Below are 25744 nucleotides of genomic sequence, written 5' to 3'. Positions count from 1 at the left end.
TGAGCTCAAACCACCTCGAGTGCCCCCTGTTAACTGCTACTGAGGCTTTAGGTGAGGTATAGACTGCCTGTATACCCCTTCTGAGATTTGGTTCTATTCCCACTGTGCGGAGGACTGCGGCTAGGAAGCCCCATTCCACTCTATCAAAAGCTTTTTCAGCGTCTATGGAGAGTAAGGCGGGATCGTCGCACATAGTTTGGGAGGCAGCAATTAAATGGAGCATCTTCCTCATGGTATCCGCTCCTTGTCGCCCAATTATAAATCCAACCTGATCGGTGTGGATAAGGTGGGGCATATGGGTCTCCAATCTGGCGGCTAGTACCCTTGTATACATTTTGGCGTCCAAATTAAGTAGGGATATGGGGCGATACGACCCGCATTGCTTGTGGTCTCTTCCTTCCTTGGGGATGACTGTTATAAGTGCACGGGCGAAAGAGTCTGGGGCAACCCCCGATTCGAGAATTGTGTCGAACAACTCGGCCAGGAATGGGGTAAGGAGGGTGCTGAAGGTATTATAGAAGCCGGTTGTATATCCGTCTTCTCCAGGGGATTTGCCTAGCGTTAGTCTATTGATCTCTTCTTGTATTTCTTCCTCTGTTATGGGGGACTCGAGGAAGGCCGATTCCGTGGGTGCAACCCTGGGGAGACCGATGTCGGCTAAGTAATTGTCTATCTCACTTGAATTAGGATCAATTTCGGAGGTGTAAAGGGATTCGTAAAAGTCAGCAAATAATTCAGGAATAGAGGGTTTAGGTTGCTCCTGAGTAGGGTCATTGTATGTTAGCTCTGTTACCCTACGCTCTGCCCGTTGAAACCTAAGTCTAGCTGCCAGTAGTGCGTCGGCTTTCTCCTTTTTCATAACATTTTTGTTTCAGTAGATGCAGTTTACGCACTATCTGGTCATGCTCTAAGTGACGGAGTTCTTCCTGTTTTATTTTGGCCTCCTGAATTTTGCTGGGGTCCGTGGTGTCACCTTCTCTGGCCTCTTTATCTAGCCGGCATATTTCACCCCTGAGCTTGTTTTCAATGAACGCTCTTTCCCTTTTCTTCCTGGCCCCCTCCCGTATGAGGATTCCCCTCCAAGTTGCCTTCGCTGCTTCGCACACTCCCTGTTTAGGGACCTCCCCAGTATTGTTGGTTTTAAAATATTCTCTGTTTCCAATTCGTCCTTAAAGACCTGGTCTTTCCACAGGGCCTCGTTACATCTCCATTCCTCCCAACACCCCCCCCCCCCCCCCCCCGGTCGGCAGGTCCTTCCAGTCAATATCAGTTAAGACCATGTCGTGATCGGACCATGTTATTTGAGTGATTTCTGAGTGCGATGCAGTGTTGTGCAGGTCTCGTGAGAGGTAAATATAATCTATGCGAGTGAAAGTGTTGTGGGGGGCCGAATAGAAGGTGTATCCCCTTTCCTCGGGGTGCAATTCTCTCTACACATCAGTCAGCGCATATACTTGCATCATACTAGCATAGTCCTTGCGATCCCCATTTGTTTCATCATCAGCGGCTGGGTTGCCCGCCTTTCGATCCAATTCCTGATTCGCCCAGAGATTAAAGTCTCCACCCAGTACAATGTGACCAGTAGATTCCAGCATTATTTTCGGGATGGTTCTGGAAAGAAACCTGAGCTGTCCCAGATTGGGAGAGTAGATCGTGGCCAGCGTTACTTCAACCCCCCCAATAGTCCCGGTCACCAACAATACACGACCCTCCACATCCGACCAGGTTTTAGTGACTTGGAATTCGGTCCCCTTTTTGATTAGAATCCCCACACCCCCCTTGCACAGTATCCCCGAGCCCCAGAATTCTGTTCCGCAGTTTCTCCCCAGGACAGATCTCTTCCCCCCCCCCCCCCCCCCCCCCCCCCAAATATCAATTTTGGCCCTCCGGAATTCCCTGGAAACCAATGATCTCCTAGTCGGGGAGTTGAGTCCCTGAACATTAAGTGTCCCCACTCTCAGGGAGCCTTGTGTGTTGCCTTCAGGGTTGGCCATCTGTACACAACGTGAGGACATTCGCATTAGTATGCCACCCTTCTCCGGGCATCGCTTCTCCTACCTGCACTAATGTTTTACCCTTCCCAGCGGTGATCAAGGAATCCGTTTCACTTTTTATCTCCCTTACGTCTTGCAATGCCTCCCCCCCCTCCCTTCCTCTCCCCCCACACCCCATACAACGGCGTCCGAGCGGGTCCAGTTAATCGCACTGAACCGGCCACTAACCACCAGCAGGAACCGTTACCTCACGGTCCTTGTACTAACAATAACAAGCACATTAGTCTGAGCCCCCATTACGTCCCCTCCCCTTTCAAACCTTAACTTACAACAGTTGAGCATAAGTCTTGCACTGGATCAAAAGTAGGCCCCATTTGAAGCATTAGCGTCATGTAAGGTCTTTTGGTGCGTCTCTGGTATATTTGGTTCATTTGCCCCCCTCCGGGGAAACATTGCCTCTCTGATATTTTCTCGATCCCTTAACTTTGTCTCTTGGGGCCTTGGAGCCTCCATTCTCTTCCTTCATTCCTCGGTGCGTCTCCTTCGTTCCTCTTTTCATTCGCCTCCACTAGTTCAAATATGCATGCCTTTATTTCTCGCTCAGATCGCAGCCTGATCCTCGTACCATTGTGGTCAAAAGTGAGAGAGAAGGGGTAGCCCCATCTGTACCGGGTGTCTCGTTCCTTTAGCCATTTCATCAGGGGGCCACACATCCTCCTCAGGGCGAGTGTCATGGCAGACAGGTCCTGGTATATCGTTATCTGTGCTCCATTAAGAGTGATGACACGTCCGCATCTTGCTTTCTCAAGGATCTTGGCCTTGTCCTGGTATCTGTGGAAGCGGGCGAGGACCTCGGTCCTCCCGCCGGGCCTCCAGCCCTGTGGATCCGCTCTGTCCTTGGTTCGTCGATCTCATCGTCGGCAACCAAGATCTTAATATCATGGAGTGTTGATCTTAGGCTGTCCTCTGTCTCCCCGTCTTGTTCCGGAATTCCGAAGAAGCAAAGGTTGTTTCGTCGCTCGCGGTTTTCCAAGTCGTCCATCTTCAATCTGTAGTCCTCCTCCCTCCGCTCGAGTTCCATTATCCTATGTTCCAGCTGCGTCTCCATGGTGTCTATCGAGGCTTGGTTGTCTTCCACTCCATCCTCAATCTTGTCCATGCGTTGAGTGATCCTATCGATTTTGCCGCCTATGTTGGCCCCCATATTCTTTCTCTGCCAGTAAGGCCGCTACATCATCTTTCGTGGCGGCTGTGTCCCCATGTGTTGCCGCCTCAGTTGCCATTTTAGGGGAAGCAAATTTGCCGGGGGAGGTGTGTAGGCGTACGTAGCTAATTTTTCTCTTGCTTGCATATATTCCGAGGTCCCAGCCCTCAGTGTAGTGGGAGTGGGGTTTGCACTCACTGGTTGCGCTGTGTACGCACCAGTAGCTTATTCGTAGTGTTTGAATAGTCATGAAGAGTTTGTGTGTCCTGGGGATCTTCGTTTTTTTTTTAGGGGGGGGGGTGGCTGTAGCATGTCCTTGCAGTGCTACCTGAGGAGGCACATGCCCCTGATACGGGGGCCCAACCCTCAGTCCTGGTAGCTTTTCCGTGAATTGAGGAGTTTGGTGTAAGATCTCTCAATCTGGCTGAGTAGAGGGGCCCTCTGGTCGGTATTTTCTGGGGGGGCCTCCCCTCCGGTGTCGTAGTGCGGTGTAATCAATACCTGTGGCTCCGATGTGGCTATGGTTGTAGGGCGCGGGAGCTATGTATACAGTGTCCTCCCTACTCCGTACGGTGTGCCCTTATTCCATTCAGCTGTCGCGTGTAGGTTCTTCAAGGGCTCCCCTGGGAGGAGGGCAGCCTCACCTTCGGGCGTGTGGACACTTCACTTCGTTCACTGTAGCGGGCGCTAGGCCCTGTCACCTTGCCGGTGAGTGTCGCCCGTGGGCCTTGGGCAGTAGTAGGGAGAGGCGGCGGCATATGCTCCGTTGCGCTGGGGTTATGCTGGCTGCTCAAAAAGAGGCCCCACTCGTGGTGTGTCCTGATTCCGTCCGGGTATCATGCACAGGTTCTTCAGGGGCCCTCCTGGGTGCGTGGATACTCCACTTAGCTCGCCGGGGCGAGCGCTGGGCCCTGTCTCCCTGCCGGAGGATGTCGTTTGAGGGCCTTGCGTGCTACGCGGCCCTCAGCAGGAGTAGGAGTAGTAGGAGGAGTAGGAGGAGGGGGAGGAGTAGGCCTTGTTGCGCTGGGGATGCGCTGGTGGCTTGAAATGATGCCGTCGCGGTTTGCGCTGTAGCGCAGAACAGTTATACGGGCTCCCGTGGACAGAAGGAGAGGGACGGCCGCCTACCTTGTCCAGTTGAAAGGGGCCCATCCGGGTCCAGCCCACGCGGCCGTCAGCGCAGAGGCAGGTCTCAGCTCGTGGAGCCCAGCCCGTCAGACTGGCGGGGGCGTACGCGAGTTCCAGAGGGATTCTCCTGGGAGCGCGGAGCAGAGGTCCAGGGCAGTCTCTCGCCGGGGTCAGTGTCCTTTTCGTCTGAGGCCGCGCGGGTCAGCTTTCCCCTCAAGCGTAGGCCCGCAGGGCTTCACTTCAACTACGTAGCTACGCAGGTCGCGGCCAGGGGCTCCTGACGTCTTTGCCTTTTTCTAAGCAAAGGCACCTCCCATTTTAGTCAGGTTTTTTCCTGGGAGGTGTGGGGGGGGTCACCTTCCCACCCCTTATGCTCCGTTGCCAGCTCCGGGGGGGGGGTCGCAAAGTGGGGGCTCAGGACCACTTTCAGGACCTTGGGCGCGGAGCTCACACGGAGAGCGGGCTCATCTGTGCGCCCCCTGGTGGCCGATCCCTCGCCCCGTTTATATTTAACAAAGTTCTTGATCACATTGAACTTTTTCTGTGTTTTTGTTTATTGTTGCTTTTCCCAACTTAGTGCAATTTAATGAATCATAAAAGGGGATAACCTAGTTGTGTATGCATCAATCAAGCTCAATAGAATGTTTTATTTTCCAAGCAAACATATTCATCTTTTGTTTGTCCTGGAAAATCATTCTTTGTGAAGTTGATCACAAGGCCGTTCGCAAGTGAATATTCATATAGTGTTCAGGCTATGCTGCAGACCAACAGGAGTCTGAGTTTAAGCCACATGCCATTGACCAACACGTAGCAGGAAATTGACACTTCTATTATTTCCTCATGGGGGGTCTGCAACGTAGAAATGATATAACCTAGGTGCCATACAACAACCCTGTTTCAACACATGGTTAGTCTGAATGCTTTCACTTAATGCTCTTGATTCATTCTTAGTTTTACAGTTGTATAGTTATTTAATAAAGTGCAATTAATGACGATGGAGACCCCATCTTTCAAGTTTCTTCCATAGTATGTATCAAAAGCGGCCTTGTAGTCAATGAATATATATAGTGGCACGATCCTTGTGTTGTATCGTTGCCCATATCAAATAAGCAGGAGACCATACATTTGAGACCATACCTAGCCCCTTTTGGAACCCTGACTGTTCATTTTGAAGGAGTTTGTGTTTTTATCCAGATATTCATTTTTGCCTGTCAAAGGTTGAGCAAATAGCTTCAAGCTGGAATCTACCATAGCAAGGATACAGTAGTTTAAGGGAATCTCCCTAGTTCCTTTTTTATATATGGGGATCAATAGCAAACTTTTCCAGCTGTCCGGTGTTACTTCCACGGAAGGAAGGATCATAAAGAATAGATGATGCAGTATACTAGCCCAGACAATTGTTTTTTTTTTTTTCATCAAAATGTTAGGCACCCCGTCGGGTCTGGGGTCCTTAGAAGGCTTGAGTTAATCAAGTCCACAATATCTTAAACAGAGAAGCACAAGTAATCTCCCACACCAAGAGTAGCATCATATGCCCAGTCCTGATAACCTATATTGGATATATTATAGAGATTATTTTGAGAGAACCAAGAGATCGCTGCAATCAGGTTAACTTCTTTTTTTTTATTAAGTCCAGGACTTATAAATGGTCCAAAATATATGTGTGGATGGCGAACCGCATTAAACATAAATTGCCATTGTGAAGACATCGTAGAGGCCTTATGGCTGACATTTGCATACCTAGTTTTAAAACTAGCTATAATCTTTGCCTTCTGTTCCGGTTATACATTAGTAACTGTAGCTACCCTGATATCCTTTCTAAGTAGTCTTTTCTTTTTGGCAATGATATGATCATACATTTCCTCATTTTAGAAGTATTTAACAAGGACTTCTTTTGTGAGGATTTAGCATATTTTGTAGATTGATCTAAAAGAGTGATATAATCTGATAAATTAGACCCAATAATATTGTCACCATTGTACAAGTTACTAGCCATCTGCTCGTTGAAAGCCGTGATTTTTATTTTGTTCGGGCCAACTGATTTTGTTGCCTGCTGTATTCATACTATAGTTAACTTCTAAACACGATTGTTTCCTGGGATTATCTTGTAAAATAATTACATGACCACTCATTTTAGTAGGGATCAGCAAGCAACCCTTTACAAATTTGAACAAAGAGCCCATTTCCAAGAATTGATCAATCCAGGATGATACACGGCCATTTGTCCAGGTATATTAAGGTAGAGTTCCCTTCTCATATGCTCCATAAAGAGCGAACAAAGGGAATGTGTGGCTACAAATCTTCCTCAGGGACCCTCGTTGTATAACATGTTTCCACAATCCATGCTCTAAGGCTGTAACTTCATGAGCATTATTTATCAAGTTGGTATTACTTAAGGAAATAAGTTTACGATAATTAAGATCTGCATTGCTAGTGAGGGACTGTTTGTGATGACACCTGTTGCGGTACCTACGCGCCCCGTTGAATTAGAAGGATTTGTCCTTGAGTTAAGGTGACGTTGGAGATCTTGCGTCGCACCAGGTTTAGCTACTATGGAGACTTAGAGCCCCTCCACTCCATATGTGACAATATGTATTGGTTGTGTTGAGCTATACCTTCGTAGTGCGCCGAAAAATAATGGAATAGGCAAGTAGTTATGATCAGAGTTATAAATTCCGTATATATACGGAGGACTTCTTTGTCCAGGAGGGATTAATCCCTGTGAACATCAGCTTCTTCATGAATTATGCAGTGACCTATGAGCTAACCATATAGCCTGGATTTGAAAAAGGCAGCTCTGCCAAAACACGTGTCATCCACAAAGGCTCTAATATCACAAAAATAAAAGGAATTTATAACTCTGATCATAACTACTTGCCTATTCCATTATTTTTCGGCGCACTACGAAGGTATAGCTCAACACAACCAATAGATAATTAAGATCTCCCATAATTATGTAAGATCCTCCCCTAGTGTTCAAAAACCTTTCATTCAGGGTTTCTTCAATACATTCCATAATTACACTAGACTGGGAATCACTGGGTGGGTTTTAGCCATTGATCATCAAGATCTGTAAATCCTCCTGTTCAACCTTATGGCTACGATGGCAGTTAAGAAGTAATGGCTTTGATATGTGTTCAATAAGCGACAGCTGATTTTTGGCACCAATCATGAGCACGCCGTAAGGTCTAACCAATAAGTTAGTGTAAGCTGCTTTCTGAATTATATGGTAACCATTAACAGCCATGTCATGCATTAGCCAAATCTCCTGCATGGGGAATACAGATGGGCCAAACGCTTGTCATTTTGATTTAACGAGCAAAACCCTCTGGTATTCCATGAAATCACTATCAGCTGTGGAAATGTATTTGTATTTTTGTTTTATATAGCGCCTTAATCCAAGGCGCTTTACAGTTAACTAGTAACACATAAAACATGGAACAGTGGAAGCAAAACAGTAAATATGAATCAAACCATAAAATCGGTATTTAGAACAATTTGCAAGAAAGGAGAGGAGGGAAGGTTCAAGATAGAGTAATGAGTGAAGTGAGCAACAAAAGAATCATCATAGGACTGACGGGGACAGATAAAGATGAAAACAGAGGACAATAGAAGGAGGGAGGGGATAGACTGGGAAGGTATCGGGGGGGGGGGGTGAAGAAGTTCTTTCAGTGTGGAGCAGAAAGAGGAATAGGTGGGGGAGGACCGGATAGAGAGAGGTAGGGAGTTCCAGTGTAAGGGGGCAAGAAGCTGAAAGGAGCGGAAACGAGAAGAGGCACATGGTGGTGGGGGAACAGAAAGTAAGAGATCAGCAGAACAAAGGGAGGAAGAGGGGGGTATAGAATGAGGTGAGGAGCAAGGTCATGAAGAGATTTAAAGACAAAGGAAGTGAAATTTAAGCTGTGAGTGGAAGGGAAGTCATCCTAGATAAGAAAGTGAGTTGGAAATAGTCATGAGAAGAGAGTGGACAGCGAGTACGTATGGCAGAGTGATAAAGGTATTTGAGGGGGGCAAGTTGGGAAGCGGGAAGACCGAAGAAGAGAGAAGAACAATAGAAAAGGTGCGAGAAGATGAGGGAGGAAATCAAGAGTTTGGTAGCATGGAAGGTGAGAGGGGGACAGACTTTATGGATGTTGAAGAGATGATAGCGACAAGCCCGAGCAGTGACGGAGATATGATGAGAGAAGGAGAGGGAAGAGTCCAAGTATATGCCTAGATTACGAGCATGGTTGGAGATTGGAAGATTAGAAGGGGGAAGATGGATGGATGGAGGTGGGTAGGGAGTTGGAATGAAAGAACAAGACTTCAGTCTTGTCAGTGTTAAGAGAGATAGTGAGATGACATCCAGTCTTTAATGGCAGTAAAACATGCAGAGGGGTTGAGATGTAAGTCAGAGGTGAAGGAGGGGAACAGCTGTGTGTCATCGGCGTAGAAATGGTGAGAAATCCCAAAGGAAGAGATAATGGGGGCAAGGAGAGAGGAGTAAAGAGAGAATAAGAAGGGTCCGAGGACCGAGTCTTGGGGATGCTGTAATTAAGAGGGAAGGTAGTAGAGGTTTGTCCTCCCCAAGAGACTGCGAAGGAGTGGTGGGAGAGGTAAGAGGAGAGCCAGTTAAGAACAGATCCTTTGAATCCAAGAACGGAAAAGAGTGTTGACGAATAAGGGGTGATCAACCGTGTCAAAGGCTGCAGAGAGGTCAAGGAGGATGAAGATCGAAGAATGTTTAGAATAGCGAGCAGTAAAGAGGGGAGTTAAGGACATAGGTAAGAGCGGACTCAGTGGAGTGCTTGGGGTGGAAGCCAGATTGAGCGGGAGGAAGGAGAGAGTGGGTAGTGACAAAAGTTGAGAGCTGAGAACAAGCTAAACGTTCGAGTAATTTAGAGAGAAAGGGTAGAAGTGAGATTGGACGAAAGTTGGAGTCGAAGAGGATTAGCAGAAGGTTTTATTTAGTATAGGGATGATAGTGGCATGCTTGAAGGCAGGGGGGGAAGGTGGCAGTGTATAAACAAGTGTTGAAGAAAGAGGTTAGGTAGGGAATGAGAGGGGGGTAAATCTTAGGAATAAGAAGGGTAGGAATAGGTTCAGAAAGGGTGGCAGTAGGATGGGATTTAGTTAGGAGGAGAGAGACATCAGAGGGAGTGACAGGAGAAAATGTAGACCTGTGAGCCGAGGGGGAGTGTAAGGAGAGGGGAGGAGGGGGAAAAAGGAGTACAAACAATTTTTTGGCAAAGGGAAACAAAAAATCAGAGAAGTTCGCAAAGTCAGAAGGTGAAAGAGGAGAAGTAGAAGAGGGGTCGGGCTCTGGAGGTGAGAGGAGACGAGAGAGAGTTTGAAAGATACAAGGCTGAGAGCCTTAGGAGTGAAGGAGGTTAGAAAAGTATGCACTTTTGGCGGAGTTAAGGCAGATGTCATATAAGGAGTGCTAAGAAAAGTAGGTTTAATTAGGAAGAGTGGGGAATTTCAGCCAGCAACGCTCAAGGCGGCGAAGGAGACTACGCATGGACAAGAGGTGAGGAGAGAGCCAGGGTTGGGAAGGTTTACGAGAAGGGCTTTTACGAGAAATGTATTTGCGCTCTCATGCAGTCTCGTCTAGGTCACCTTCCAAACATTGAGAATTTCCATTTCCCTTAGTGGGGGCTCTGAATATGAATGATTTAACTATTTTTTTAAAGCATCATATCAACTTCAGTCAGAGCTTAATATCACTTCCTTTAGCAATGCCTCTCTGTTTTACCTTAGTGACTATCGGCTCTCCTACTCTAGTAAGATCGTAACCCAATTCTAAAAATCTATGTGCAGAAGACATTACCAACTCTGTAATGATCAGAGAAACAAAATGCACTAAAGCCCAATTTCAGTAGAAGGAAATTCTACCAACACAATGTCACTGGTCATAATACGTTTCAATTGAGGCAACAAGTGCAGTAGTCCAAGTACATTAACACGATTAAGGAAGGGACTGTGTCCGAAACCTTGATTTATTTTAGAGGCATACTTGTTAGACTTTAAGTTCTCTAATACATTGTCAGGCATTTGAATAGCATTCGGGGCATGACTCTTCAGCTTGGGGCGTGATCAAAGTTACAGGTAAGGTTACATTTCCATTCCCCACACTAGCGACTTGTCCATGCTCCAGTACTGTAAGGACACTAATCGCTGTTTGCGTGCCATAGGAGGAGGAGGATGCATGTGTCTTATGGAGCCCCGAGTCCATCATGCCAGTTTGTCATTTCCTGGTTCCTTCCAAGAGACCCTGGGGTGGCATACTGGTGTAATCCCAAAGCCACTCCATTTCTTGGCATATCAGGATGGAAGGAAGGTAACCGCCAGTGATTGTGTAATCATAGAGGCACTTTTTTTTTTAAGAGGCGTTTCCTTTTATTGCTCAAGTTATCACCTCTGTGTGTGGGGCTCTGCCTTAGGCCTGTCTGTTTACGCGGTGAAGGTTCCGCTATCTGGGATGTGTTGCTGTATCATTTATAACGTGTCTGTACACAAGTGTTTCTGGGTGCGAAACACTTGATAGCACTATGGCTCCATTTCCATAATCGTGGGGGTGGCAGATATGTTAATGATCTGTGGACGCACTTTCATGGCTGGCCACGGAGCTTGCATTATTTAGCACCACATCAACAGTTTTGAGCAAGCCTTCTCGGTGCATATTGTCACACAGAGAAGAGGGCCTCAAGTGTGATGAGATGTTCTGGCTCCATTACTTTATCCTCAGAAGAATCAGAAGATGCTGTGAGCCTGCAAAGATGCGTGTAGTCCTAAATGAGAAGAGACGGGGCCGTGTCAAGTGATCTCGTTTACAGCAGCAGCTATATTCCCCGGGTGGGGCCAATACTGCCTCCGTCTGCAGACGGAGGGTCAAGTTGAACGATGGGTTATCTGTTGCCTCTATGCCAGAAGTGTCTGGATGTGCAGCAGCCCCCTCCAAGGGATCAATTACAAGTGCTTTCCCCATGAGATTGACCACTTACGGTTTAAGGTAAGCAGTCATTTTAGCCTGGACCACCTCTGGGTTCCTCTTTCTTCGTAAACGCTAGTGATCACTCCAGCTGTAGCTGCTTTATTCTGCAGCTTGCCTTTTGCGCTTTTCTTTAAAGGTTTATTCGGTGGTCGAAGTGTACGAAAAGAAGTAGTGGAACTATGCTCCCTGCTGGCCTGCCCTGCTCCCCACAAACCCCATTGCCACACCCCCTCTGACACACAATCCAAACCCCCAAACAAACACACCTGCTCTTTACGGTAATGTCCAGTGCAGTGCACTGAAGTACAACGTTCAACTTCTTCCTATACTTTTATTTCAAAACTAAACCTTTCCAGAACAATTTCTTTTTAAAATAAAAGTATAGGAACAGTGAAACTTAAAATTAAAAAGTATAGGAGCACCGCTCCCGACCACTTCGACCTCTGGGTTTATTAACTGCCAAAGTGTGACTACACACTGCCCGGACAGTACTTTGCAGTTGGTATTTTTTAGAGCAAGCTGGCATAGTTGAGTGCACCGTCTACACACTCAATGAAAGAGTAACCAATCCGCTTTCAGTATTTAGATACATAAGTAGCGAGCCCAAACTTGGAATACTAAGGCAACTGTTGCAATGGAGCTTTATGTGGCTGTGCGGTAGTTGGAGAACGGCAGAAAGCCTTAATTGCGATATTCTGCCGGCTGTCACCCCCTTGAACCCGGAGCTGGTTGCAACATTGGCGTTCCACTACTCCAAGCTTTCCCAGTAGAGGATGTAGAAACTACTATGCTGTATTGGGGAGTACGGGCCACTGGAAACGGCTGACCACTCACGCCACCACTCCATGCTGAACTACTGATTTTAAAGACCTGTTGATGCTCCTGCAGCAGGGGGGCAGGGGGTGTTGCTAGGTCTGTAAAATATCCGGGGCTATGCTAATGTTGGGACTGTCAGGACTCGGGGCTAGCTAGCCATTTGGTCGAAGCCCCAGAGATTATAACTGGAGCTGCAACCAAAAGACCAGGGGCTATAGCCCCCTTGGCCCCCCTTTCCCCCCACTTAGCAACGCCTCTGGCACCAAGAAAATACTGAGAAGCACTTTGCAGAGCTCTGGGACCACGGCAGACCACTTACGCCACCACTCCCACTAAGTCTGCAGTAATGTCACATGACCTTAAAAATAAGGAGATGACATGCGGTCATTAAGGGGTTCCAGTGAACAACATGCAAGGGGTCCAATTACAGACCTGTAACCGAGTTTTTTGCTTTCTCAAAAATAGCTTAATGGGAGTCAATTTTAGGGTATTGCTAAAATGCAAGGATTAAATGGCAGCATAATTCAGCATTTAAAATTAAAGTATAAAACGAGCAGCTTTTTCTTTTAAGAAGATGGTATCAGGTGAAAACGATGCCTTTATTTTATTCTGGTTACTTGGAGAGCAGCCTAGGGAAGCAAAGTGGTGCTCTACGTTGGTAGCCCCAGACATAGATTAGATGACTACATGGCGAAGAGTAGAGTTTGTGGGGGCGGGGGGACATTTCTTTCAAGATGGCATTTATTACCACCTTTTGGGGTATCGGGGATTATTCAACTTTTACAATTGCAAATGTGTCACCGTGCTGTAAGAGGGCGTGGAGGTAGAACCTGCAAGGGAGACTGTGAAGGGTGACCTTAGGGAGAAATAGACTGGGTGGGCTTGGGTGTATCTTTACAGGATTTAGAGACATGACATGATAGGTTATTACGCGCTTAATACCCCTAGGTTTCTAAGCGCGGACCCCTTACTCTGGCTCACACACAAAGCCCCTTTGCCCATGAAAGCCACAGCTTTCCCCGGGAAAGGTATTTCCATATAAGGCATTTCCTGAACACGAAATGTCAGGAAGAGGGCCCAAGAACAATATGGCCGACGAACAAGCAAAATGTCTTGTGGCATGGCCATCTTGGGGTGCTAGCCACCTTTTTAGTAGCCATTTGTGGTCAATGGAAAGGTGAAAGAGTAAAAACATAAACAGTAAAAAGGTCACTGCTGCCATGAGCTTGTCTTGGGCACAAATGAAAAGTAGCCAAAAGGCCATTATGTAAAAAGTGATACGGGTACAAGTATCATCACTGCAATTCACTGTAAGGTGATATGTATAATCGTAAAAATACAAGAATTCATAAAGCTCAATGCGGACATTCTTAGGGACTAGTCTGTTTCCCCATAAGAATGAGCAAAATAGGCAAGGGAAGAAAAGCAGAAGTCTTTACTAGCCTCTACAAAGTCAGGACAGGGTTCAAAACCAGCAAATGAAAGGTGGCGAGGGGGGTCCCATAGGAAAGATTTTCTTTCACCTTTCCCTCCATAGATTCCGAACACTCCAGAGGTATGTATGGATTTGATATAGGGGGACTATTACTTGGGAGAAGAGCTCTAGAATTACATACCTTGTATGCCTTCAGATACTCCACAGCACCAATTGAGGGCCCTGGCAGGCTGGCTTTAATAGTCCCCACCTTTTGACCTACGCTCTTGCAGTGGGGTCAAGATTCCAACTGCCTCACACATTGCATGCCTGTCTCTACACTTCTCATGAACGATAGATTCTCATTCTGAACACTGTATAACGCATGATTAGATCATATTGCGGTCTTTTTTTCTGTGCAGGGTTAAAGGCACGATCCATTGAAATAAACAGAGCAATGATGCTGGCCAGGTTTGCTTTGGCAGTTGCCGTTGCTGATGTTTGCCATGGGCATGTGCACAGTTCACAATGCATGTCTTCGGTGTCTAGCACAATAACTCCTCCATCCATATCTGGCACCTGCAGGGACTTTTCAGAATGGCTAAGAATGCACGCATGCACGAGTTGCACTTCTCCCAGCTAATTTCAATGAGCCTGGTGGTGGGGCCTTGGTTAACAGGCAGAGGAGGAATAAAAACCTTGAATTAACAAAGGGGATTTTCACAAGTGGGCAATATTTTCAGTGTACCTTAAATGTTAATTATATAGGTTTCTGGTGTAGTTATGGAAGTGGCAAGCTGCTGTGCTGTTGGGGCTAAAGATTAATCTAACAATTTTCCAAATGGTTGCTCTCCCTTTTTAGATGAGTACGATGCCAGGACTTCCCACTCGCCCCTGTTTCTACGACATTGACTTGGATCCAATGTCGGAGCAGGTGAACGGCCTGTTCTAAGCAGCGATCGCCTAATATCCAAAGGTAAGCTTTGTTAGAGCATTGGATTCGACGGATGTTTAAATTGATTACTTGTAATTCATGGTTGCAATGACTTCAATTTGTTCTTTGTTTCTTCAATAGAAGGAAAACTGCAAAGAAAAGAGACCATCCCTCTTCACTTAAAGCTGCAACGCATAAGTCAAACAATAAGCACCTAAGCCCTTTAACAGGAGAATATATATTTTCAAAATAGTTGAACGCCTTAATCCTTCTGGTTCAATTATGAACATTTTAAAAATGTTTTATTCAAGTTAAAAAATGTTATGGTATTGTATACCAATGTGATTTATTTGACTAAATCCTTGAAATTACCTTTAAGTGGCCTGCTAAAGAAATGCTCTTAATCTATGACCCCTCTTTTTTTAGGTTTTATGACCCTTCTGAATTTGTTTCATAGCCAAAATGGATCATCTTGTGAGAAAGGAGTTTAATATCCCAAATATTGCAGACCTAGTCGCGTCTTTTGTAATAGTCAATCTGACTTGGAGGCATGCGCCATTTCAGCTCTGCTTCCTGCTTGTTTGTGACATTTTGCCCAAGTTGTGAGAGCGCACAGTTTCGCACCTCCTTTTTAAATTTCAATGGAAATGGTACTACTGCACAAGCACTTTGCAGACACTTTTGTCTGAATTTTCCAAAAATGTTCATAACTGTAAAAAATAAACTGGAACTTATGATGAACCTCAGGGGCGTTCCAGATGGGAGCTTAACGGTTCTAGATCTGTGGCTTTGTCAAATGTATGGTTGATAGACATTAAATCTTACTCCATCATTCCATTTGTGTGCAGATTGAATAGCTATCTACCGCAAAGCCCCAGCAGTGTGGCTTTCTCGATGGTGTGGGGGGGGAAGGGTCCGGCTTTCATGGTTTGGGAATGCTTTTCACCTTTTCATGAATGGACCTAAGGATTGGTGATTTGACAATAGTAATATAGTCAATATGTATACTACTGTCTGTGTACCAACATTTATAATGATTCCTTGCTCCCATGGATTCCTCATCTATAACGATATCCGAGCCCAGCTCCACTCGGTCTGCTCCGCTCAATGCCCCTAACCACCCCGTGCCAGACATGACGTTAGGGCCAGAACATGTGCTGCAAGGATCAAGTTCAAGACCCTTTGCATTGTGCACAAGGCTTTCTGGGGCCTGAGACCACTCTACCTCCAACATTCACTTCCAAAACATCTTCCTTCTCAAACTCTCTGCTCATCCACCTGTAACTCTCTAAGGGTCAGACGCTTCTTCAAGCAAAAAGTTGGGTGAAGATCCATCTTCTCGGCAGGGGCCTCCCTCTCGAACAGCCTCCCTGCCTCTCTGAAACTTGAGCAGAACCACTTTGGTTCCAGAAGCAACTCAAGACCTTCCTTTTCGCTTCTGCTGTCTCTCTTCCTTTCCCCTGCTGATGCATCTGACTGCTCTGCACACTGGTCACCCTCTGGACTCTGGCCCAGGCTCCTGCATGTCCAGTTGCCGTCGCACTGCCTCTGGGCTCCCCAGCAATTGAGTCTATATCTGCAACCCTACAGTCCCCTCTCTCTGCACTTATGAGCCACCGCTGGCTGCACTTGTGAGTTAACTGCAGCCCCCCCCCCCCCCCCCCCCCCACGACCCCGGCACTTCTCCCCTTACCTCTTCCCTACACTTGCGCGATCTGAATGACACAAGGCCTAATAAGATAGTTATGTTCTCCTCCCTGTGTTCCCCCTCCTTCTTGCGCCTTGAAACATTTGTGTACAGGCGCATTATAAATTCCATATCATATTATCTTGTGGCACGATGACCCTTGGATTTAGTTCCTTTTTTCCGTGCTTCCTGCTCGCTTCAGCAAAACGACTACGTTTGAAGTTTATTACTTCTTGTTTCGCACCATGATGACTGTCAACGACCTCAGGTTTTAAGCCCTGCGTTGAGAGCAGGCGTCAAATAATCTCCGATCCTCACAGCATTTGCTTGCACTGCCTCGGAGAAGAAAACCTGCAGGACCGTGGGTCGTGCCAGTTGATGAATCACAAGGCAGTTTGTGAGCAGGCAGCTAAACTATTTGCATTTGTCCACAAGGAAAAGGGTGATGGACTGACTCATTCGAGGGACCAGAGTGTCGAACTGTAGAACAGTCCCCAAGCCGCAAGCGCAAAATGAAGCACAGCCAGAGGTCTTGTTCACCTGCCAATTATTCAAAATCATTCTTCTTTCTTATCGAGGAAGATGAATCACAGCTCCAAGGATCCTCTGGGGAACAGGCACCACAGGTACTTTTTCCCACCCAATAATCCGCACCGGAGGAATGGGAGTCCTTTTGGCTGAAAATGCCAGACTCCTTCACCAAGGCCCCGGAATAGAAGGCTCCATCCTCTGCCCCGACGGTGCTGTCTGAGTCCATCATGCTCGGCAGAGATTCTGCAAAAACCTGCGACCGCACTCCCTTAGGCTCGGCCATGGCTAAAATGGAAGAGTGTCTGTTTCAGGGCCACACAGCTCTGTCTTCTGTCTCTTCACTCCATGTGCTGAGATTCCTCAGGAGAAGGCTGCTCTCCCCTGGGATGCATTTGTTACGAATGGAGGACATGAATGATAAAGAGGGAGAGATCATCCCCTTCAGTTTGGAGCCTTTCTTGAGATATCTTATGGAGATTAAGATGACTTGCTGAATCTTGCAGCTGACTTGCAAGGAGTGAGTGGTCTGGGCACTTCTCCAGGGTTCAATATTCTCCCTGCTCCTATGAGGGGTTAGCTTTCGACTTCATTTCAACACCGATAGCTAAAGTGGTTGAAACCTTAGGTTTGTCTGCCCCTTCAATAATAATTTGCATTTATATAGCGCTACAAACCCTCGGTCATCTGAGCGCTGCTTATTATTAGCCACAGAGTGTGGTGCTCATGTATCGACCTCGGAAGGATGAAAGGCTGAGTTTGGCCTTTACCGGGATTCGAACCTGCGTGGGCAGGTTCTGCACGGATGTCAGTGAGCGCTCTACTCACTGTGCTGTCTGACTGGCTTCAAGACCCAAGGTGCAGTTAGAGTTGACCAGCATTCTGGTTGATGGTCCTCCGAGACTCTCCTGTCATTTAACCAGGCTGTTGAATTTCCAGTCATGGAAATGTGGTTGAAACCATCCTCAGTCCCAGCTGTGTTCTCATGCCTTCCCAAACAACCAGATTGTCAAGGCAACCACAGCAAACCGGAGGACGTTTTCCCCTTCCTTACCACCTATGCTGCAGAGCGAGAGGCTTGATGCCTGTGAAAGGTTTTTGGTTCAGCAAGCCTGGGCCTGCAAGCAATCCACGCCTCCTGTACCTATGCCACATTTTCTTTTGGTCTTTGGTTCACGGTCTCAGAGGCTGCTGTGCAACTCCCTACAGGTGATTTGAGGGAGGGCTTTGAAGCCCTTGGTAAAAGACGGCTAGAAGCCCTGACATCAGATCCTTCAATCGGGACAGGATACGACTGACTGTGGCTAGAACGTTGGCCACCGGAACGGTATTGAGGAGGTGTTTTCGCCCCAGATGTCCAGGTCAAACTCCTGGACATGCCTTTTGATGGCAAAAACGTGTTCCGGACAAAAGTCAATGTGTCGCTCCAAAGTTGTAATCCTCAAAAGCGAATACCCAGTCTCTGGGCATGGGCAGGGGTGTTGCCCCTTCACTTCTTAGGGTCAGAAGATAAGCTCCCTGTGGCAAGCACAGCACCATCCAAATAGGTGTCGAGATAGGGGCGCTTCTTGAGGAGACTGGTCTGCTTCTGCTGTGTCCTCCCAAGCCCCAGGTTCCTAGACCCTGTGAAGCAGCTTCCACCACCCTTCCTCTGTGGGAGGCAGGATTTCCAAGTTCGGTTAGGAGTGGGTTATTACTGCCACCATCGTCTCCACCCAGATTTACCCCTCTTTCTAATGCCATGTCTGCAGGCTTTCAATCTTTTCTAGCTACTCTTACTGTTGCTACTCTATAACGGCCTCCTGGTCAAATCGCCTCTTTTCACTCCGAGTGGGCCGACCGCTCCTCCTCTCTCCTGGCCTCTACCACTGAACTCCTCCTCCTCGGTGACCTCAACATCCACCTCGATTCTCCCTGTCCCTCAGCTCTGCTCTTTCACGACCTCTGCGATTCCCTCTCCCTCCTCCCCTCTGGCCCGACGCGCTCTGCAGGTCACACACTTGACGTCTTGATCTCCTCTGGCCTCCCCCTCTATCCCTCTGACCACTCCTCTCTCCTGCAGTGGCCACTTCCTCCTCATCTCTCTTCCCCCCTGCCCCCCCCAAGCCAAGCCTACCCTAACACTGCCACCTACCTTCTCTGACATCCGGCCCATGAAGCGCGTGTCAGTAGAAGCTTTCACTGCCACTTTTTCTCCCGCCTCCCCCAACCCCCTTCCCCTCTGGCTGACTGACACCCGGACACAGCTCTGTCCCTTCTCTACTCTATTTCTGATTCTCTGGATGCTCTTGTCCCCGTCATGAGGATCCGCTTGAAGTCCAAAGCCAACTACTCTTCCTGGTATGATTCTGGCCTAGTTACACTTAAACGTAAGTGTATGGCAGCTTAGAGGAAATGGAGGGCTTCTTGTTCATCCTCTGACAAACTGTCCTGTCTCCTGCTTCAAAGGCAATACTGACTCTGTACGCACCAAGAAGAGTCCACATTCAAGCCTGTGTCTTGGCGGCATCTAACAACTTGGCCGAACTCTTTAAAATCTGCAAGGAGCTGGCCAACCCTGCTGCAATCTCTACCCCTCCTCTTGCCTCCCAGGCTCTCTGCAATTCCCTTGCCTCCCACTTTATCTCAAAAACCCAAGACATCCTGTCCACCGTCTCCTCCCCTGCCCCTCCTATTCCCTCGCAGTCTGTGCTGGATGACCCTCCTTAAATTGCCACCCCCCCACCCTCTTTCTCATCCTTTCCTCTTTTTTTCCCCTGACCAGGTCATTAGACAAGTCTGATCTATGAAAGCCTCATCAAAACGGGTTCATCCCTTTTCCTTTAAAACTATCAAGGACCATATTGATACCCTTGCCCTGGCCCTTGCCAATTTCTGTAACCCCTCATTTGCCTCAGGAACCTTCCCCCCCCGAAGCACTCCCTTGAGAATCCTCTTCGCAAGAAACCCACAACAGGCCCTTCTTGCCTGGCTAACTATCGCCCAATCTCCACTACTCACTTTCTAGGGAAACTCCTGGAAACACTGGCCATCTCTCAGCTTAATGTTCACTCCGATTCTGTTTGCTCTCTCCATGACCACCAGTCCGGCTTCAGATCTGCCAGAAGCACAGAAACTGCTCTCCTGAACATCTGTGAAGATCTGCTCTCCAACCTTGACTCTAACATTTCCTCTGTCCTCATCCTACTCGATCTCTCTTCTGCCTTCAACATGGTCAACCACACCATCATGCTCAACTGTCTCTGCGATAACTTGGGTATCACTGATCAGGCTCTGGCCTGGCTGACCTCTTTCCTCTCTGACCCTCCCAGGTCCAACCTCGGTCCTTCCTATCCTCTATTTTCCTCTCTGCCTGGGGTGTTCCCCCAGGTGTCTAACCTCGCACCCTGGCTTTTCAACCAATACCTGGCAACTCTCACCCACTGCATTGCCATTTTCTGATCAAATTTCCAGTGCTACACTGACAACACTCGACTCATTTTCTGGTTGCCCTTGGCCACCTCCTCTTCCTCTCTGATCTTCGACTGCCTAACTGCCATTCAAGACTGGTGTGCCACCAAGGATCTTTGAATGCCAGCAAGACGGAGATCCTCTTCATCGGCACACCTTCTCCATCCTTTCCTCTCACCCTCTGGCCAGCCTCCCTTGGCCGCCCTCATACCCCCACCTGTGAGGCTAACCTCAGGTTCATCTTAGACTCCACTTTCCTTCTCTGCCCACATCTCTGATGTCGCTAAAAAGTAAAACATCCTACTGCATCTCCTCGGAGGCGCTCTGCCCTTCCGCTCCTTCCCCCAGAAGCTCACTGTCTCGCAAGCTCTGGTTCTCTAGGTTGGACTATTGTAAAAGCCTCTTTCTAAATCTACCTGCCTCTACTCTCTGCAACTAATCCAGAACAGGACTGCAAGACTTGTCCTTGGCCTCAAGCCCTGCGATCGTCTCTCTCCAGCTCTGAAATCTCTCCATTGGCTCCCAGTGGATGCAAGAATTAAATTCAAAACCCTCTGCATTGTCCACCAGGCTTTCTGGGGCCTGGGTCCAAAATAACTTCAGCTATTCCTTCGCAAATACCTCCCCTCTCAAGCTCTTCGCTCCTCTACCTCTACCTCACTCATGGTCAGTCGATTTGTCAAAGAAACTAGACAGGGGTAGATCTGTCTTTGGCTGGGTTCCCCCTCTGGAACAGCCTCCCTGCCACTCTAAAACTTGAGAACCATCTCCGGTTCCAGAAGCACCTCAAGACCTTCCTCTTTGCTTCTGCCTTCGCCCTCCCTCTCTCCTGCTGATCTGTTGCTCTCTTGGCACCGTGCACCTGGCCACCCTCTGTCCTCTGAGCCCAGGTACCTGCTCACCCTGCCACCCTCCAGCACTGCCTCCAGGCCACCCCTTGCACAGGGGTCTGTATCTGTACCCATACAGTTTCCCCCACCCTTTTTCTTCCTGCACTTATCAGACCTACCCTGTCTGTTGCCTTAAACCCAGCACTTGTGTGCTGCGCTACCACGGTTTGTTAGCTTCATTATTTATATATTACTATTTATATTTTTCTCCTTTGCGACGCACTTTCCATTTCTCCCATCTCCCATGCACTGTGCGTTCTCAATGTCACTGGGCCTAGTAAGATTGTTGTTTTTGTTCTCCCCTGTTTCTCCTCCCTTACCTTGTGCTCAAACACTTGCATACGAGCGTGTTAGAAATAAAATATCATATCTGACACCTGTGCCTTACAGGTCATTCACCAGGGATACTGTCTCCTCAATGCTCAACGCCCTTCAAACCATCCACTGGCCAATCAGTGTTTAGCTCTGGATCCCCTCTTGTTGGAGGTTCATCTGCTTCTGGCAAAGGGTGCCATAGATCCAGGACATTTCCCAGAACAATGCAAGGGCTGGTGTTCAACATACTTTCTGGTGACGAAGAAAGGCAGGGATTCAGTCCCATTCTAGACTGAGGCTCTTGAACCTGTGTTTGGGAAAGGACCCGGTCAAGATGTTCCTCTGGCTCAGATCATTCAAGTCTTCGACTGTTAGGCTCACCTGGCTCCCACAGGGGCGTCGATCAGAACTGGACAGCTGCGGTCTCCACCAATGTGACGCGTAGGGCCGAGATGACGGACTGGACTGGCCCACCTAGCTTCGTTTGCTTGGCCCGTAGGAATATTCTTCTGCAAATGGAGAAAGGGAATTAACCACCCGTAGAGTTGAGCGTAAATCCCCCCACCCCTGCTGTTCTCCCCAGAGATCGCCTTCGATGTCCCCTCTTATAGTCGCACCTGATGGTTTGAAAAGATGAGCTCTCCATCCTGCATTGAGCGCAGGGGCGCGTTGATAACCAGTTGCTTCACTGGCTCGAAGGAATTGGTGAGTTCCAGAACAATATTGACTCAGAGATTCCCGGCAAGACGCCGTAAGTATTAAGTTAGAGTTCAAATGCCTGACTTTCACTCTTGTCCAATTCCTTGCAGGTTGCAGCTTGACCCTAATGAAGAGTTCCTCGTGGCAACCAGTAGTATTCTGGTAAGGATTTGTATTTTCCAGCACAGTTCAATAAAACAAAGTCAATATGTAACCTGTTGCTTTCTCCCTTATTCAGGCGCTGAGAGAAAGTATGAAGTCTTGGGGAATAATACCTGCGGCGGTAAAATCAGGTAAGTCTATTGTGGTGAGGAGGGTTCCCCTTGTTAGTCCCTTTGTTTCACCTTGCTGTCCTTTTGTTTCCCCTTAGGGGCCAGGGTTCGGCGAGGATGCAGTGGAAGCTGCGCCGACCCGTGAAGAGGAATAGTACCCCCAGTGGTAAAATCAGGTAAGTCTATGGGGGGGGTAACTAATATTCCTCTGTGTATTCCCTTAGCTCACCTTGCTGTTCTTGTCTTCTCCTTGGGTGCCGGAGTGCGGCGGGAACATGCAGGAGGATGCGATGGAATGTGAAGATGCTGCGAAGGCCGGTGAGTTCAGCGCGGCGCTGCAGCAGGCGAGGGGACGCGCATAAAAATAACTTTTTTCCAGCTTGAAGGCGCGATAGATTGGGAATTCAGGTAAGGATTAAAGGTATTGCTCTTGTTCTAACCTTTTCTCCTTCTTTCTCCCTTTTTCTAGGAGCTACAAACTCGAGGCGGGCGTGGCAGAAGGCTGGACTTGCAGGCACGGTGAACGTTACGCTGCTGGATGCAGAATAACGCGAAGCGTGTGCTGCTCTTCGGGCGTGCTTTAAGTAGCCTCCAAAGTAGTCCCAGGTAAGTGTTCCTCCCCAGCCCTGCCTGAGTACAAAAATTGTCCCTAAGTAAAGTAGTCCCTTCCAAGCCTCTTTTGGCTTGGAGCTCTTGCAGCATGGTCTGCATCAGGTAAGTTTGCAGCATGGTCTGCATCAGGTACGTTTTAATCTGTGAGTCTGGCGCCAGGACTAACTCTCCATATGAGCCTGGCGCCAAATAGCCCCTAGCAGGGGTTGTTGGGCTTGCTTCGGATAACTTGATGCCTGCTTCCGGGGTGGCTGGACGTGGTCTGGGTCCCGGGGTTAGGCATCGTGACATCAACATTCATGACTTGCTGGATGTCCGGGTTCTCTACTTCCAAGTGCCATTCACAGGAAGTACCTGAGGTTTGCGGTGGGACATCACCCCTATCTATTCAAGGGCCTGCTATGCGGTTTATCTTTGGCACGCAGGTTTCACCAAGCTGTTGCAACATTTGTGTTTCACCCTGAACTTCAAGTCCAGTTACTCTGTTTTATTGGGAGGGTCTTGAACAAGCACCTGGGCAGGGACGTCCTGCCTGAAAATCGAGTGGCGAACATCTCCATGATGGTCCATGTCATGCAATCATAGGAGAGGGTTCTGGCCTCTGCCTTCCTTTGCCTCCTGGGTATTGTGGCCACCTGCATTTTTTGGGTGTAATGGAATGGTGGAGCATGAGATTGTTTCAGTGGCTTCTCAGTTTAAGGGATGTTCCTTAAGGAAAGCACCCTGAGACCTGCAATGGTGGTCCCTGCCAGACAACCTGTTGAAGTGGACTCTATTTCAAAATGTGTGGCCCCAAATGACAACCGTCACAGACACGTCCTTGAAAGGCTCGGACACTCGCCTACAAGTGCCATCGCTGAGCAACCTCTGGTCCATCAGAATGCCAAAAAATGCATCAATTTGCTGGAATTGAGAATGCTCAGGATGGCACTGGGGTCACCTTCCTTCCATATGGGGCAAGACTGTACTTGTCCTGGCGGACAACATAGTGGCCAGTGGCGTGGTCAAGTGGTGAGGAAGTGGTCACTGTGGGGCGGGAGAGGTGTCGGAACATATCACAAAACCTATACGCCTCCACACCCTGGAGAAAACCGACAAACCGCAAGCACATGCGGTAAGAGTAAGCTGCACTATAGTCATATGAACACTGAGAGCAACGGGAGACTGTCGGAGGTCCGCCCCCTTTGATCCCGTGGTTCTGTGTGGGATTGTGGGTACATTGAATCAGCGCATGGTCGATAGTGTATGCAGTAGCAAGGCACTACTGAATGCTAACTGCTCCTAACCTTTTCACTATAAATGGTACATGCAGCTATACAAAATTGATGCATCAACGAAATTACCATGTCTAGAGGCTTCCCCCCTGCCAGAAACTGCACACCCTTCTAAGAAATCCAAAAGAGCACGTAAAAAGGCAACCAGGGCAAAAAAATGAAATGTGAAAGGCCCAGGGACACCAATGAGCTGGATTATCCCGGAAAAGTCAGATTTCCCTGGTAAGCAGCGAAAATCAAGATTCAGAACTCTCGCAAAGCAGGGAGCATAAAGAAAATACATGTTCTACGCCATGCAGGAGGGCTAAGACTAGGGGGTCGAGACAGTACCATCTCAATGCAAGAAGAACTGGAAACATCAAGCAATCATAACCTGGTGGAAAATAAGATATGTATCATAAAGAATTTAAATCAAAAAGAAAGATGCAGATGGTTGCCAAGAACAGCCATACTCCCTAAATTGCATCTTATTCCTCAGCTACGCGTAATAAGATTGGAGGACTTCCATTTTGTAGAACCACTAAATAGCATGAACCCTAATGTCACAGCATTGCATTGTAAAGTCTTAGCTACTGGGCAACTGATGTGGAAACAAAAGAGGAGTTTGGTGCAAGTAGGTATAGAAATTGACGGCAATCCTGAAAAAGAAGACCCTGACTAAGGGAGAAGGATCATTTACTAAAAAATAAAAAGTTGCATAAACCGTAATTACTGGTGGGTGAAGAGGTGCAAATTGGTGATATTCAAACAATGTTGAAGTGGCTGGTCGAATCTTTACCTTTAGCGGTACAAAAACACTGAGTTTGGTCCCTATTAACTTGGAACTCTCGTGGTTTCACGCACTTTTTATGAGAGAATGGATCCCTACCAATGATTGCTAATCATTCATTCTTTTTACTCCAAGAGACATGGTTATCTACCATCGTTAAGGATGGCTTTACGCTGTATCAAACAGCAGCTAAGAAAGGCCTACGAGGGAGGCCTTATGGAGGGTTGCAGATTGGGGTATCAATAATAATAATAATAATTTAGCATTTATATATGGCATTAAGGGCAAGAAAAATAACACCCGATGAAGATGATAATACCGTTGAAGTGATGGTTATGATTGAGTGTTGGGACAGACTGCTATTGATTAATATATACAACCCACCAAGGGATAATTATAGAGAAACGATTCAAGATGCACTGCATAATCTATTAAGTCATGGGATGTATGAGTCTAAAAGTAATTACATTATTGTTGCTTGAGATCTCAATTGTCACATCAAGGGGGTTAGAGGTACTGTCACCAATATGTTATTACAGCCTTGGAGCCACATTGAACACAACATGGATGACGAGGAAGGGGAATGCTGGCTAAACCTCTTTAATCGCTGCAAGTTAGAAATAATGAATGGCCGCACAGTTAGTGACTGTCCGGGAAACTATACCTTGAAAGCATGTGCTGCTAAGAGCCCCTTGGACTATATCTTCACAAGCTGTGAAATGGCGACCCTCATTAAAGATATGAGAATATCTGAAAATGAGTGGAGCGATCATGAGGCATTGACC

General features: G+C 47.6%; 1 protein-coding gene across 1 annotated transcript in view; it reads left to right on the top strand.

Annotated features, from left to right (window-relative positions):
* MTHFD1 (methylenetetrahydrofolate dehydrogenase, cyclohydrolase and formyltetrahydrofolate synthetase 1) overlaps positions 1 to 15298 on the top strand; it is a 517055-nt gene extending 501757 nt beyond the window's left edge. Inside the window, exons 27-28 of the mRNA XM_069638218.1 lie at positions 14392 to 14505; positions 14605 to 15298. Of these exons, the coding sequence (XP_069494319.1) occupies positions 14392 to 14481 (90 nt within the window). The 3' untranslated portion in view covers positions 14482 to 14505; positions 14605 to 15298. The remainder of the gene's footprint in view (positions 1 to 14391; positions 14506 to 14604) is intronic.
* The last annotated feature ends 10446 nt before the right edge of the window (positions 15299 to 25744 follow it).

The sequence above is a fragment of the Ambystoma mexicanum genome, chromosome 14 (assembly GCF_040938575.1).
Source record: "Ambystoma mexicanum isolate Mex_15411 chromosome 14, UKY_AmexF1_1, whole genome shotgun sequence".
Taxonomy (NCBI): domain Eukaryota; kingdom Metazoa; phylum Chordata; class Amphibia; order Caudata; family Ambystomatidae; genus Ambystoma; species Ambystoma mexicanum.
This window is presented reverse-complemented; position numbering and strand designations above follow the sequence as displayed.